We start from the raw sequence: 15,611 nt of genomic DNA on the forward strand, positions 1-15,611 counted from the left end.
ATTTTATTTTTGTTTGCTTTGAAAATAACCGGACCAATATTTGTCAAATCTCAGCTAATAAAATGTTGAATTTAAAAAAACGAAACAAAATGGAAATTAATATTTAAACACTAACCTACAAATTGCACACTAAATGACATTAATGGCCGTGCAACCAAACAGACTTAGGTAAATCATTCTAACCCAAACCTTACTTATGACCCGCAATGAGTCATACATATTAATAATCTAATTAATATTCTTTTTATAAAATTTACATAACATTAGGTTGACACTAGCAGTGATTTATGGTAGCTATTTGCAGACTGGACGATACGTCACTAGATCTGTGAGTCGGCCTGTGTTTTCTTTCTCAAAATTTGTCACACCAAGTCTAACGTCAAGTTTCAACACATCCTCAAGCACTAGTTTACTAATGTCGACTTGCTTGCTTGCAAATTTATTAATTTTACGTTTAGGATGCTACTTCAGAATGGAAGATAATTAAACTAGACCTTAGTCCTAACCTCTCGCTAGACGGCGAGAGATTGCTGCGGTTAAGGTTCGAACCCGAGACCATCGAGGCGACAGTCCAGAACGTACATGACCACAAAAAGAGTCAATCAGATGACAAGGTCCTAATATTATAGACAAAATTTATGCTATACGGTACTTAGATCTTCTTTTACCTTATATAATCATTACTTGTACACAAACGAAGACATGTTTCCAGCCCGATTTGGAACGGTCACTGTCTAGGACAGGACGATCTAATCTTGACCTTGATCGTTCATTACCAAGACGTCCGTTTCATTCATGCCTAGCAGACGACATTGGGCTTCTCCTCCATCTTTGTCCATTTCCTGAGGAGAATACCCAAGACCTAATCAAATCTTCTGGTTTCTTTCTTGCTGAGCTGCTGCCGCTCGCTGACTGGTCATTTCCTGTCAACCCACAACTTCCAAATGGTAGCTGATTGGTTGCTAAAAATAGAGTCATCTCCTTCAGGAGGAAGGTTAAATCCACAATTCTTACCGATTTTAGTCCGACATCCGGGTTACCAAGGAAAAAAATAAATAAATTGTTGTTCCTCCTTTGCAAGCTTGATTTTGTCTCGAAATTGAGTACGGAAAAAAAGGTAAATTGCTTAGAGAAATTATCCGGGACGCGTCGTAACAGAGTTACGATAACATTTCAGGCGTAATAGTATTGTCTCCGCATTGTTCTGTCTCGACAACAGTGTTTCCCAAATTTTTGACGTATGCGTACCCCTTTAAGAATTTTCGTAACGCTGAGTACCCTTCGCCCCCCCCCCCCCAAAAAAAAAGATTGATTTTAATAACAATCAAATTTTTTTTTTAGGCCTAAATACACAAAATAATTATTACTCCATCACAATTTTTTTTTAAACAATTTAACAATTTGCTACTATTCTGTATTCAATTAGTGAGTTTATTTTTTTTTTTTTTTGTATGCTTCAGAGACACATCCCCCATCCAATACATTCTACAAAATTGGAAACGTGGTTTTTACATTGAAAAAGTGGGCGTGCCGCCGGAAGCTGTAACATCCCTATCCGTTTCCTGATCTTTGAGGACTTTTGTCTTCAAATATAAAAAATAGCGCACTATTTGAGTTTGTAAAAACTTCAAATAAATAATAAAAATGATTTTTAACTTATGATAGTTTATTCTAATTAATAAACTAAATGAGCATTTATTTTAAAAAGAATCAGCATAGTTAGCTACGCGTACCCCACTTTGGAAAACACCGCTGTACAACAATGATATAATCCAACGATGAAATACAGATTGGCTGAGATGACCTAACCATGGGCCTAGCTCTTATACAAAATAGAAAAATAGGATCTATTTCCACTTAGAAACCCGTGTCACAGGAATGCTTGCATTAGGTAACTGGGCAAATAAAACTTTGTTTTTAATTATTTGTTCCGTGCATACTTTGAACAAAATTTCATTTTAGCAAAAGTGCTTAAGTACTTGGTCCCTGAATGAAAATCATAAAACGTAAACTCGCGTGACTTTTGCATCATCCTAGCTACGTGACCCAGACCTAGTACTTGGCGCGCCTCTTTCACATGTAACGCACACACGCCACACACACACACACGCCACACACATAGAAAAAATCTATATAGTCTACCTTCTACTTCACGCTTGGCCTTTTCAACTATTCAACACCTCTCTTCAAAAGGTGTGTCGTCTGCTCCTCAAACAAACTGAGCCGGTGCAACTTTTTGAAAACACGTTTTACAATAAATCTCAAAATATAAGTTCGATATTTAATGGCATTCCAATACGAAACAAAACAAAACAAAAGCTTGATATATGTGTCGCGACCACAGGGTTACACGGACAAATAAACCAATTATTTAGAAAATAATGTAAAAGAAAAAAAAAGTAAAGTACCCCTTTCAGACCTTGCGATCTATAGGGCAGATGATGTAAAAGTCATAAAACTTTTTTTTTAAGCTTGGGCGTATAATGCCAGTCAACAGTTAAATGTAAACACATAAAACATGTTAGCAGAATAGTAACAATTTGCTACTATACTGTAAACCTGAGATAAACTCCCATTGGAAAATCAGTTTAGAAAGGACTCAATCCTCTGGCAAAAAAACTGGGCCGTACGGCGTAATACCTCGTAGCTACCATACAAGTCGAGTGACTGCTCAAACACGTCCCTCCTTAGCTCTCGGAGCTGGGGACACTCGTACAAGATACGCGACACTGTGTCAGCCATTTGTCGTATGAATCATTTGTTATGAGCCAATGGTCAATAATTCCAGTTGTCTGTGCATCAGTTGTCGGCGAACCATTTGTCGGGTGAACCAATTATCGTCATTAGCGCGACACTATCAACTTCGCTACCAGTTTCGGGAATTTCCGGAATTACAAACACCCAACTTAATTGAAAAAAAAACAACAAAAGCTTAATTTTAAAGAAATAAATCATTTTTAAAGCAAAGTTTATCTATAAGAAAGAACTCCAAAATCACAGCTATGTATCTCAATACCTCATGTATTGTCATCGATTTTAAATAACTCTGTAAAATTTCAATTTGATCCGAGAATGGGAAGTGGGAGAAAAATGTGTACACAACTTTTAAAAGGGGAATAAATCCACATAACTAAATAAGTAGTATTTATTTCACTTTGTCGATGCCAAAAAAATAATAATAAAAATAAGTACCACTAATTAATTAGCCAATTTGTTCTTACATTCATATTGATTCGTGTAATTTGTTTTACCTACTTTTACATATCCCTTAGTCTGTTGGACCGTCGGGGCGCCATGCGAGATTTGTCAACCGTCTTTCTCCATTCCCCTCTGACTTTTGCTTTAGTTGGAACCTCTTTCAATGGCAGGCCAGTCCATTCTTTTATGTTGTCCTCCCATCACTTTCTCTGCCTCTTCTTCTTTTCCCTGGTACTGTTCCCTGGAGGAAGGTCTTTGCGAGCCCCGAGGACCTTGTAATATGGCCATAGGTTTTTAGCTTGCGTTTTGTTTTTTCACGATAGTTAACACGCCATAATACGATCCGATGACTGCATGTATTTTAGGTACAACAAAATAATTGCGTAAAGTTTCAACTTAATCCTAGAATGGATGAAGGAGAATTAACATCTACAAAAACAAAAAAACACAGAGTGTATAATTTAAAAAAAAAACATTGCTAAAAGTATACTTTACAAATAGTTATGAAATTGTTATTCGTTTTTTTTTCTTTGCTTTGAAAGTCACAAGTATCCCGCTACGCCTCTGATAATTATATCGATAATTATTTCTCGTGGATTCTCCCCCGTGAACAGAATAACGTAAAGTAAAGTAAAGTTTCCCCTTTCAGACCTTGTGGTCTAGAGGGCAGATGATGTAAAGGTCATCTGATTCTGTGGCCTACGGTTAACAAGGGTGTCATGAGGCCAGCACAACTAATGTCAGGTACTCATTAGAGCTGGGTGGACTCAGAGGCGCCCGAAGATCCCTAAATTAAAATTCCAGTCTTCATCAGGATTCGAACCCGGTCCCCGGTTCGAAAGCCAGGCGCTTTACCGCTCAGCCTTCGACCAATATAACGTAAAAAGAAAATCAAACCCAGTACGATGAAGTTTTTTTTTTTAAATTTCCACTTGAATGAAACAACAGTCCACTCCTCTTCTGTGCACTTCTAAATTATTATTTTTTATTTTTTTTTTATTTTTTTACAGGTTCGAAGTTACTCTACGTAGAGTCTCTCAGTCATTCATGTACTCTTAGATTGCAAAACTTCTTTCTAGTTGGCCGTCCAAATAGTCCTCGTCACTCCCTCCATTTGACCATGAGAATTTCATTTCATTAAAACATTTGACCCCACCCCCCCCCCCCCACACCAACTGTGTAGACGTCATAAAGAGTTTACATTCTTTAAAGGGAGAGACAAACAGAAGGGGGAAAAAAAAGCAACTTAATCATTCAAGTACAGCAGACGGCACTTTAAAAAGCATGTTATTAGGTTTGATGTTTTTTTTTCCACTCTCGCTCTCTTCTTTGACAGACGTAAGTCAATCAGTGCAAGATTTACGTGTAGTCTCTACAGGGCACCCACTTTATTCCAACAGGGACGATATACAGCCAATTTATAGTCTACACAAGCGTTAGCTTAAGGCCCCCATTTTCTTTCAACAGCCAAACTCTAGTCTAAACAATCTTTAGCTTAGGACCCCCATTTTCTCTCAACAGGGACGATATACAGCCAATTTATAGTCTACACAAGCGTTAGATTTAACGCCCCCCACTTTCTTTCAACAGCCGAACTCTAGTCTAAACAATCTTTAGATTAGGACCCCCATTTTCTCTCAACAGGGACGATATACAGCCTACTTCTAGTCTACACAAGCGTTAGCTTAAGGCCCCCATTTTCTTTCAACAGCCAAACTCTAGTCTAAACAATCTTAAGCTTAGGGTCCCCATTTTCTCTCAGCAGGGACGATATACAGCCTACTTCTAGTCTACACAAGCGTTAGCTTAAGGCCCCCATTTTCTTTCAACAGCCAAACTCTAGTCTAAACAATCTTAAGCTTAGGGTCCCCATTTTCTCTCAGCAGGGACGATATACAGCCTACTTCTAGTCTACACAAGCGTTAGCATAGGGCCCCCACTTACTTTCAACATAAGGGACTGTGCTGACCAAGGCTCGAACCAGTGACCCCGGAATGGACAGCACCGTCTAGCGATAACGCTCTAACCCAGGGGTTCTCAACCTGTAGGTCGCGATCCCCTTGGGTGTCGATTGACGATTTGCCAGGGGTCGCCAATGACCATCGAAAAAATGGATTGTTTTGTCTATTCTTCTATTGCTGTATATGTGAGCAAAAGGGGGTAGGGGGTCGCGGCAGAGTTGGGGATTGTAAAAAGGGGTCGCCGAGCTTAAAAGGTTGAGAACCGCTGCTCTAACCGAACTTAACCCCTAGTCCCTTATTTTCGTCGCTTTTCATTCACTACTTTCGCCTCATTAAAAAAACTTGGTCCCTGGTGCTGCTGTTCATTTCTGTTTAATATATGTATGTAAACAGTAACAGTAGCAATAATATTTACAAATACAAAAGCACAGCCTGATAAAAAGAAAGACATAAAGATAAAGGCACATTTCGTATTCCTTATATTAGGGTAAGTGCTCCTTTTCCCAGAGTGCTATTAGAGCATGGAATGGGTTGCCTGGATCTGCTAGGAAGACCAATGACCAAGTCTCTAATTAACATGCATGACTGACACTGGGATACGCGAGGATCGTAAACATAATTATCTTCTCTTTTGAAAGAATTTATACGATGGTGTATAGCATTATTTTTTTATACATGTAGGCTATAATATGCTTGCTAGTCTTGGGCGCTGACTGCAGATCCTAGCAATGGAAATGAGATGCTACAGAAGGATCCTTGGTATCACGTTCAAAGACCGCATCACAAACCAAGAGATTAGAGACAGGGTTACTGCAGCGATCGGGCCCCATGATGACCTGCTAACTATAGTGAAAAAACGCAAGCTCAAAATCTATGGTCATATTACAAGATCTTCGGGACTCGCAAAGACCTTCCTTCAGGGAACAGTACCAGGAAAAAGAAGAAGAGGCAGACAGAGAAAGCGATGGGAGGACAACATAAAAGAATGGACGGGCCTGCCATTTAAAGAGTTTCTAAACAGGGCGAAGGACATGGAGGAATGGAGAAAGACGGTCGAAGAGTCTTGCTTGGTGCCCCAACGGTCCAACAGACTAAGGGATAGGTAAAGGGGTAATAGCATTATTGTTTTTCTACATGTAAACTATTTCTTATGACAAATGTTATAAAGAGATGGGGTGGTGCTGAGCACGCGCCAACCCCGTTCACGAATCGGATGAAAAAAAAAAAAAAAAAAGAGCATATTTGATTCTGCAAAGATGCGCATGTCCGAGTTCGAGGTCGTCTGCTTTATCATCCCGCGATAACCTGCGAGACCTCTATCTTGGCGCGTTGACAATCTAGTCAAGGAAAGTAGGTACAGTTTTTGTGCTGATGGTGTTTGGGAGGTGGGGGGGGGGGGGGGGAATGTGGGTCGGAAAGAGTTGAGGTACTAGGATAACTTATCAACGTATCTTTAATGTCAGGGACAGAAATTCCAGACATTGCAACTACATTGGGAGGGTGGGGGGGGGAGGGCATGAGAACAAAAAAACAGGAAGGGGGTTGGGGGGGGGGTGGAGTTCTTTGAAAAAGAAAGACAACTACCACATTCTTGTGTGACCCTGTGCATTGCATCAATTAACTATCTATCTAGATATCTACCTATCTATCTGTATTCTCTCAGCTCAAGCGGCAGATAATGTAAAGGTAATCTGTTTGTAAGGTTAACAAAGGTTGTCATGTGTCTAGCACAAGTATCAAACGCTTTTACCCATTTGAATCAGAGGCGCCCTATAAATTCCGAAATTCAAAAACAAAGTTATCACAGCGATCTAAAACCGAAACCCATCAGTACATAAACTAAGCGCTTTACAACTCGGTCACCATATGTGTGATTAAAAAAAAATATTTTAAGCCATTTAAAAAAAATATATATATATATTGTATACATTTCAATACTAAACCAAAGTAAAGTACTCTTCTTAGACCATGAGGTCTATAGAACAAATAATGTAAAGGTCATCTGGTTCTATGGCCCACTGTTAACGAGGGTGTCATGTGGCCATCACAATGACCAACCGCCTTTACTTTTCCCCAACTAATGCTAGGTGAACTAAGAGGGATAAGCATAATATCAAAATTAAGGTTTTGTTTTAGAAAATACATTCGTCGTTACCATTGTTTTTGTTTTGCTTTGTTTTTTATCACGCGCAGGATTGGCACCCCAAAATTTGACAATTTCGTCTATATTTCAAGAGATTTTTATGAGATTTTAACAATTTCAGAAGATTTCCAGGAGGCTCTGGAATATCAGGAGGCCGCGGGAACCCCATTGTTATGTGTATAAAAGTTATAATGCTTTAATTTAATAGAATTAGCGCGGGGCCTATGGAAGTGCGGGGCCCACTGCGACCGTATAGGTTGCAGTGGCCTAAGGCCAGCCTTGCAAGGCGCCTTCTAATTTCACTAATACCTTATAAAATTGAAATTGAAAAAGGGCCTGCGCGTGTTATAAATTGTTATAAATTTTGATGATATACGACAATCATAAAAAGCTAAAATTTATTCATAGGAAATTCCATGAAATTCGTATAGTTTAAAAAAAAAGAATAAACTATACTTTATTACGACAAGCCCTTCAGCTTAGGACTGTTTTCCACATCTTGGGGTATTTTCCAGGAACTGGACAGATGTATATCCGCGTGCAGGTTTTGATATGCGAAATAAGTTTCCATTTGGAAAAAAGACAGTCCATGTTTCTACGCTCGTGAGAAAAGTGTGGTCGGGGATGGGTTTTATGGATAGACCAACGTAAAATCTTGTTTCCGTCAACAGACTAGTCCACTTATAAGTCCAACAACGTAACTGCTTGTCAGTACCACGTAACAAGGGGGGGGGGGGCTAATTGGATTGGTCTCTTCCTTGTCGAGCTCGAGCTAATGGAATCACGTGACATGATTGGGTGACGTCAATCAAGAGATGTCTTTTTTTTTGACTGGCGTGAACCACTGTAGGCCCGATACTATTTTGCGAAGAGATTTTTTGGTTTCTTCGTCTTAGAATTCCTTCGCTCTTTTCCTATTTTCCTAACAAAAATGTGCATTCGTTCTTTCTTCAACATATTTCTTATATTGTCTTAAAATAAGAAAAATATTTTTTTTTAAATCTTTAAAAAAACAAAACAAAGCTTATATAAGGGGAAAAACTCCGCACTTACAACTATATATCTCACTAATGTAGAAAATATTTCCTTTATTCCATATCACATAAAATATCTGATTACCAATAATGAATTGACTAACTGCTTAATTTCTAAATTGATGTATGTTTCGTGAGGTATAATGAATTGTTTTTTCAAAGTTTTAACTTGATCCGAGAATAGGTTTGGGAGAGATACTGTGCTCAATTATCTAAGGGGACGAAAACCTACATATTTAGCCGTATCTGTGAATACTGTTGGTATCAAACAAAATAATTAATTACCAGTAATTCATTGACCAACTAGTAAATTTTTTTTAATGATTCGAGCCTTATCTCTGTCAATGAATAATTGTGCGAAGTTTCAGCTTGATCCGAGAAAGGGTGTCGGAGAAATAACATGTGCACACTTTTTACCAGACATACAGACGGGAGATTTTTATGAGTTTTCAGGAGATTTCCATGACTTTTTGGTATATTTTGCAATTACAGGAGATTTCTAGGAGCCTCTGGAAAATCGGGAATCCGCGGAAAACCTGCCATTTAATATAAGTTTTAAGATAAGTTACAGCGCGGGGCCTATGAAAGTGCGGGGCCCACTGCGACCGCTTAGGTTGCAGTGGCCTACGTCCGGCCCTGCCAGGCAGTGTCCGTACACCCATAACTTTTCATTGGAATTGTTGAAGACAATATGTATTTAGTCATTTATTCGTATTTGAGACGCCTTAGTGTAGTGATGCCTCAAATTAAGATTAATTAGAATTATATCCAGCCCTGCTACCTGCTATCTGGTCCACTGAAACTTCTGACCTTAGCTCATAATTAGCTATACCCATAGCACGTAATCGGTTGGGTATAACTGCCTTACATACAAAGCTCCTCGTTTGTGATCGAAGATGAGCACATTTCTCATTTCCTATGGACTCGAAGATGACTGTAAAGTCCAATCCTTGCTTTTAAAAAGCCGGCCACATACGTGGCATGGGTGGATTAGGTCAGTTGTAGATAGGCCTGGTTCTTCTCTCAGCTTTTTGTTGGTTCGGCGCTTTTTCGCGCTGGCCACTCTTCTTGCTTCAAATCTCGAGACTCCGAGACTCACAGCTTCACGCCATGAGGAGCGATCGAGAGCTAGTGCCTCCCAGCCGTGAATGTCGATATCGCATTCCTTGAAGGAGCTCTTGAGAGTGTCTTTGTAGCGCTTGCATTGGCCTTAGTGGTTAGAGCGCTGACAGGATGTACTGATGACTTTGGCTTCTCTATCAGGGATTGTTTTCATGCTCGTTATCCTATTGGCTATTTAGGTGCAGACGACATTAAAAACTTTTTAATAAACTCCAGGAGGACATCGGCTTTGTCTGCATCAGATGTGGAAAAATATGCAGGCGCAACTGGCTTTGCATTAGCCATATGAAACTCTGCACTTATCTTTAATGATCGGAACAGTAGACATTGCCAATTGCCTTTATTATTATCCTATTTAGAAAAAAAAAATATTATTTTAAATTCCTGTCCCCGAGTTCCTGTCCAAAAGCTAATGGTCAAACTTAATAATCTGTCTTATGACTTAATATCTTATGTAGTGTTAAACAGTGGCGTTAGGTATTCCGGACAATATCTTTGTACTTTGCTACCATTCAAGTGTATGTCTACTGGTGTGAAAAATTATATAAAAACTATTACCGGAGTGTCGTGCGTATTGGCAGTTTCAAAAATGTTCTTTTAAGGCGGGAATTCCGTAGCAATAAACAAAGGCTCCTCTCAGCACCGCAACAGTTACATCAATAAAAAGCAGAATGTTTAGATTAGGGCCAGGCCACGGCGAAGAAGGCTGGCAAATTGCGTCCAAAGATCTGGGCCCGTCTCGAACGAGCGCGTGCGATCTTGCACGAAGTTCCTCGCGACCTCCCTCGATGCTTATTTTTAAGCCAGCAATAAACTGGACATAACGATTGGTCCTCGCAAGGCGAGGTGTGTTGCCGGCCAACCAATCCGCGTTCATCTTTATGTAACTCGCGGCTATAAATACAAACCGAGTTTCACTTGTGGAATGTAAAAATCTCTAATCGCAAAAACCTACAGTTTAAAAAAAAAAAGTTTTTAAGCGCTCAGATTTGTTTTAAGACAACTGAATCGAACGAAATTACTAAATATCAATCAACTAGATTTTTATTTGTTGACATCTTTAATTTGAAAATCATGGGAAATATAAGTCGCGTTTCAAGCAACTTTGACGCATTAAGGTAAGATTTTTTTTAAAATATATTCTGTCTCCATAGTTTATTAGGCTTTAATTATGGGTATAGTTATTGATTGGAGGTATTTGTTTCGATATCTTTTTCCACTCTTATTTTAAATTTAACTTTTTTAAAGTCATCATTTTATAGTCATTACATAATTAATTCCGACTCGTTGATTTAAGGGGGTGGGTGGGAGATAAGCACAAAAAAAGTTATTTTCAGTGCCTTTTGTAGACATTTCTTTACTGTGGCATAGGTATAGGAAGAGTGGACCTTTTTTTTTTTTAGCAGGATCCCCGAATCGGAGCCGCCGCCAACTACGACCCATTAAACTATGTTAACTATTAACTATGTTACTCATTTATTTGATTGTATGTGTAACAATTACTAGATTCAGGACTAACCGTAGGCCACAGAAACACATGACCTTTACATCATCTGCCCTATAGACTACAAGGTCTGAAATGGGAACTTACTTTACTTTAGGACTACATTTTTTAAAAAATAATTAAATAATTATTATTGCTTAGAAATAAATTTCTGATGATTTTTTTTCTTGCTGTCCAAAATTCGTGTTTAATTATATAAGGTCTATATGACTAATAAAATGCCCAGGCGATAAATGAACCAAATGTCCTTGACCTGACATCACTCTTTTTTTTTTGATTCACTGCACAAAATTTTCCTTACAATGACCGGGAACTTACATCTACACGTCACCTGTGGATGTACAGTGTTCTTGCTTTGTAGGCCTACCTGCTTTGACCTTGCGATGTCGTAACCCCATCAAATCAACTTCAAAGTGAAAGATTGCACATGAATTCGAAGCAGACGTGACCTGCTAATTATCATTGAAAGAATTGGATTAGCGGTTCCAAACTTTTGAAACATAGCAACCTATGTTATAAAAACTTTTTGTTTTCAAAATGATATCCCACGACTTGAGCGCAATCACATTTAGGGTGTCCTTTTGTTTTTAAATAGAAAACGTCCTTCCTAAAGATTAATTAGATTAAGTTTTTGACCCTCACTCATAGTTTGAGCATTACTAGGCCTATATTTTATAAGCTATAGGGCCTAAGTCATTATTTAACATGCATAACTAGATTGACTTAGGAATACGCGTAGGACGTAATCATCTTCTTTTTTTTTTTTGAAGTAACGTCTGTATTTTATAAGATAAGATAAAAAAGAAAGCTGTTTCTTGGTGTGACTTTATAGACGGTTTTGAAGACACCTTTACTTTAAATGCCCAAATTTTAATTGTCAAAATTATTATTATGATTAATTAGCACATCGGCACATTTTACCCATTAATCCTTCAAGGAGTCTGTACTCAACTAAATACAAACGGGACGATAAGTCCTAATATTAAAACCAGATTATTTATAATTAACTATAAAAAATTCAATCTAATTACAAATATAATATATATATATATATATATATATATATATATATATATATATATATATATATATATAGGATTCATTTAGATGTTAGATCTTTATGTTTGTTTTCTTTTGTTTTCAGGATGCATCATTTTCAATTCTTTGGAATGGTGGTCGTTATAAGTTTTCTCAGTTTCCTGCTCTACCCATCACGGCGGAGAATGGACTCGCCCAGCGTGCTGTACGGCATGTTGCACCTCGGCAGCTTCGGTGCGAACTTTGGTGCGCAACTCTGGGTCACATTAGTAGCTGGTAAGTTTAGTTGTTTGTTTTTTTTTTAACTACACTTTTATTTTGCTTAATGTATTAAAGAAAGTACTGCACATCTATATTTTGCTTTGATCCAGTTTTTTTAAACATCCAATTCTTCCAATTCCAGGGCTCACCATGTTTTACAGCCTGCCACGACATATGTTTGGTAAGGTTCAATCCAGACTGTTCCCCATGTTCTTCTTGTGGAGTCTCGTCTGTTCAGCCATCACTCTGTCCACATTCCTTGTCCAGCACCCGTGGGAGACCCTGGAGACAGCTCAGCTCGTACAGGTGATTATATATTTCTATATAGTACGATTCTATCTGTGCATGTATAGAGTAACCTGTGCGTTATGACCTCTAAACTAATTGTAAAGATCTTTGAAAGGGGAATAAAAAGATGTAAATTTTTAAAACCTAAAGTAAGCCAATAATATTATTTATTTAAAGCAGAAATAATAATAATAATAATAAAAGACGCACATTACACTACTATGACTCAAAAATTACATGTCTCTACATTTTTTAGCTCAGCATGGACGAAAATTAATTATTGTCTTTTTTTTTTATTTTTTGCAGGTTGCATCCCTTTCCATTTGCTTCGTTACTGCTGCCTTGAATTCCTTAGTAGTCTCCCCTCTAATCGTCAGCGCAATGTTGAAGACATTCAAGATGGAGGTTGACGCCGGGGTGGGTGACGTCGTGGGATACGCCGACATGAAGGAGCTGAAGAAGAACCCACAGTACTTCGAGTCCTACCGAATGTTTCGCCGTTGCCATGGAGTCAGCGCCATGCTGGTCGTGACGTCGTTGATTGCTAACAATGTGTATCTCTACTTTCTGACCAGCCTCTGCCTACCATTGTGAGATAATAACCAGTGTTATTGCTGCATGCTTACTCTTTAGTTGATATAACATTTAGATCAAAGCAGAGGGAATGGCTCTTCAGGTCCATGACCTAAAAAAAAAAAATACTAATCCGTCCATGTTAGTGATGTTATCGAAGGGGGACAACACATACATTATCCCCTTAAACAGAGTTAATTCCCTTTCCCTTATTGTATTTAAAGAATGCCATCAAAAAAACATGATAAAAGCTCTAAGACAAGTATACGGCCTGCATACATAATATACTGTGCAGACATTACTTGTAGACTAAACATGAAGATCCCTGCCGAAAAAAATTCCATGCCCCTAATAATGCTCAACAGTTTTTATAAAAAGGTAACCTATGAAAATATTTGTAGAATTGTTTGCAACGAAAAAAAATGGCAAGGGGCATTCTATTTAGAATGTTATAGGTGAATGGACTACACTATAAAATGTTTCAACCAAATGTAAATAGTTTTAAACAGATTTGTTTACCTAGCTGTGGTTGGTTATTGCAGTCAGGTGATTGTAAAAGGACTGCTGAGCACAGAACTGTTTTAGCCTTGTGTTTTACATCAGTGTAAATATGACATTTTTTCTGTGATACATTAATTTATTTCCAAGTGTTGAGCCCAAACAACTATGATTAAGAATTGAGACATAAAAAAAAAAAAAAAAAAAAGAACTGAACAAGAATTGGCTATGTATTTCTGTTGTCAAATTGTATTTTGAAAATGACTTTGTACAAAATAGAAAAAAGATACTTTTTACTGTTGTGACATGTATATGTACACATTGGATCCATTCATTTGTATATTTTGTAAAGCTATTTGTTTCTTTGTGGTAACATGTGGAGCTTGTATCAAGCTCAGTAGTGTTTCCAGTGGCGTAGCTAGGGTGGGGGAAGGAGAACTTGAAAATCTCCCCGGGCTCCCAAACAAGTGTTTTTTTTTACATTAAAAATTAAATATTATGCAAAATGCAGAGTCCCCCCCCCCACCCCAAACGAAGGAAAACTCCTAGCTACGCCCCTGATTGTTTCAATACCTTGCTAAAAGCTTAAATTATTCAACATTCAAATCAACAACTAGTTAGAAAGACACAATGAATATATCTATCACTTAAGATCAAGTTGCTGTTGATTAGTTCTTCTATTTATTCATTAGACAGTTACTTAACATTGTTGGCTCCTTACATTTGTGTTTTTAACTTGCCTCAACCTCTCCAGAATCTCACTGCATTTCTAAACCATGTTCTGCGAGTCTTCAGATAGTCTCAAATGTTATCTATCACATATATAACAAAAAAAGAAATATCTATGTTGTTGTACATACATAATGTTTGATCAACATTTATTTGGTACTTGTTACAAGGAATAAAAAAAGTTTATTATTTGTCTGCATTGTTCTTCTTTGTCGTCATCACTTCTACTTTTCTAGATTTTAATGAACCAAAAAGGGGAAAGGACTTTGGTGTCCCTATTTAAGAGACAATATCTTTTGCCAACCATGCCCTGAGATAACCATCCAAAAGTCATAGATCTGGATGTTGCCAACATTCAACAACTTAAGGACATTTCATATGCCAAGCTTGCACAAATCTAGCATGTTAAATGTTCCAGGCTCACAAGCTTTGACCAGATTATCCTAAGTTGGCAAGAACATAGTTTCAGACTAGCATTTCATTTTTGTAAAGGAATAAATTTACTATAAGAAAAATTTTTTTTTCACATATTGCTGAAAATTATAAATAAGTAAACAACAAAATAACTGAACTATTTCTTATGTATGTACAATCAATAAATAATTACATGGTAACAGTGCCAGTATGTTGGAGATGTAATGAAAGCCTGGTTATTGTTTATGGTCAGAAGGATGTCACTCACACAGCAGTTTCCCTCTCACCACGCAGCTATGTGACCAAAAGAACGGAATATCTGATACAGTTGAGGCTCTGCCAGGCTGTAGCACAGTGTGCCACAATCTGCCTAAGGGTCACCAGCTGCTGATTTTAACTCACGGTTGTCTCCCGAAGCCTTTCCCCTGATTGGGTATAACCGCTAAACAGTGGAGATTTTTCAGAGTTTTCCTTCTCCTAGATGGGTATGAGCCCCTCCTGCCTGAAGCTTACAGTTGCTCGCCTTTGCCCTTTCTCAAGTCGGTGGTAATGGTTTGGGCAAGCTCAGTATCTGAACCACACGTGAAGGCCAGGAGTTGTACTGGTTGTCAGAAGCTATTTAAGAGCATTTTATAGGTAATGATGGGCTTAAAACCATTACCACTTCCGGCAATAACAACCTTACCAGTAGGATGTAATGACTTGTCATTCCCACATATCCAAGTCAGCAGGGAAAGAACACTGTCATCTATCTAATCTATGGGCAGTGCCTGAGAATTCAGTCTATCAGTAATACACGATAATATAAATGTTAGATATTTAATTGGGAAATGACAAATAAAACCAAA

The 15,611-nt window shown here is 38.0% G+C and overlaps 1 protein-coding gene across 1 annotated transcript; it reads left to right on the forward strand.

The window, feature by feature from the left end:
- The first annotated feature begins 10,393 nt into the window (after positions 1–10,393).
- On the forward strand, positions 10,394–14,540 carry LOC129923784 (transmembrane protein 205-like). Its single transcript, XM_056016458.1, has 4 exons — positions 10,394–10,576; positions 12,107–12,276; positions 12,404–12,567; positions 12,856–14,540. The coding sequence occupies exons 1-4, from the start codon at positions 10,533–10,535 to the stop codon at positions 13,141–13,143; spliced, it is 666 nt and encodes a 221-aa protein (XP_055872433.1). The 5' UTR covers positions 10,394–10,532; the 3' UTR covers positions 13,144–14,540.
- Positions 14,541–15,611: the final 1,071 nt, after the last annotated feature.

Source organism: Biomphalaria glabrata, chromosome 17, assembly GCF_947242115.1.
Source record: "Biomphalaria glabrata chromosome 17, xgBioGlab47.1, whole genome shotgun sequence".
Taxonomy (NCBI): Eukaryota; Metazoa; Mollusca; class Gastropoda; family Planorbidae; genus Biomphalaria; species Biomphalaria glabrata.

Coding starts and splice junctions, on each gene's coding strand:
- LOC129923784 (XM_056016458.1), top strand. CDS start 10,533: ATGGGAAATATAAGTCGCGTTTCAAGCAACTTTGACGCATTAAG. Junction 12,277..12,403: donor CTGGGTCACATTAGTAGCTG/GTAAGTTTAGTT, acceptor TTCCAATTCCAG/GGCTCACCATGTTTTACAGC. Junction 12,568..12,855: donor AGACAGCTCAGCTCGTACAG/GTGATTATATAT, acceptor TATTTTTTGCAG/GTTGCATCCCTTTCCATTTG.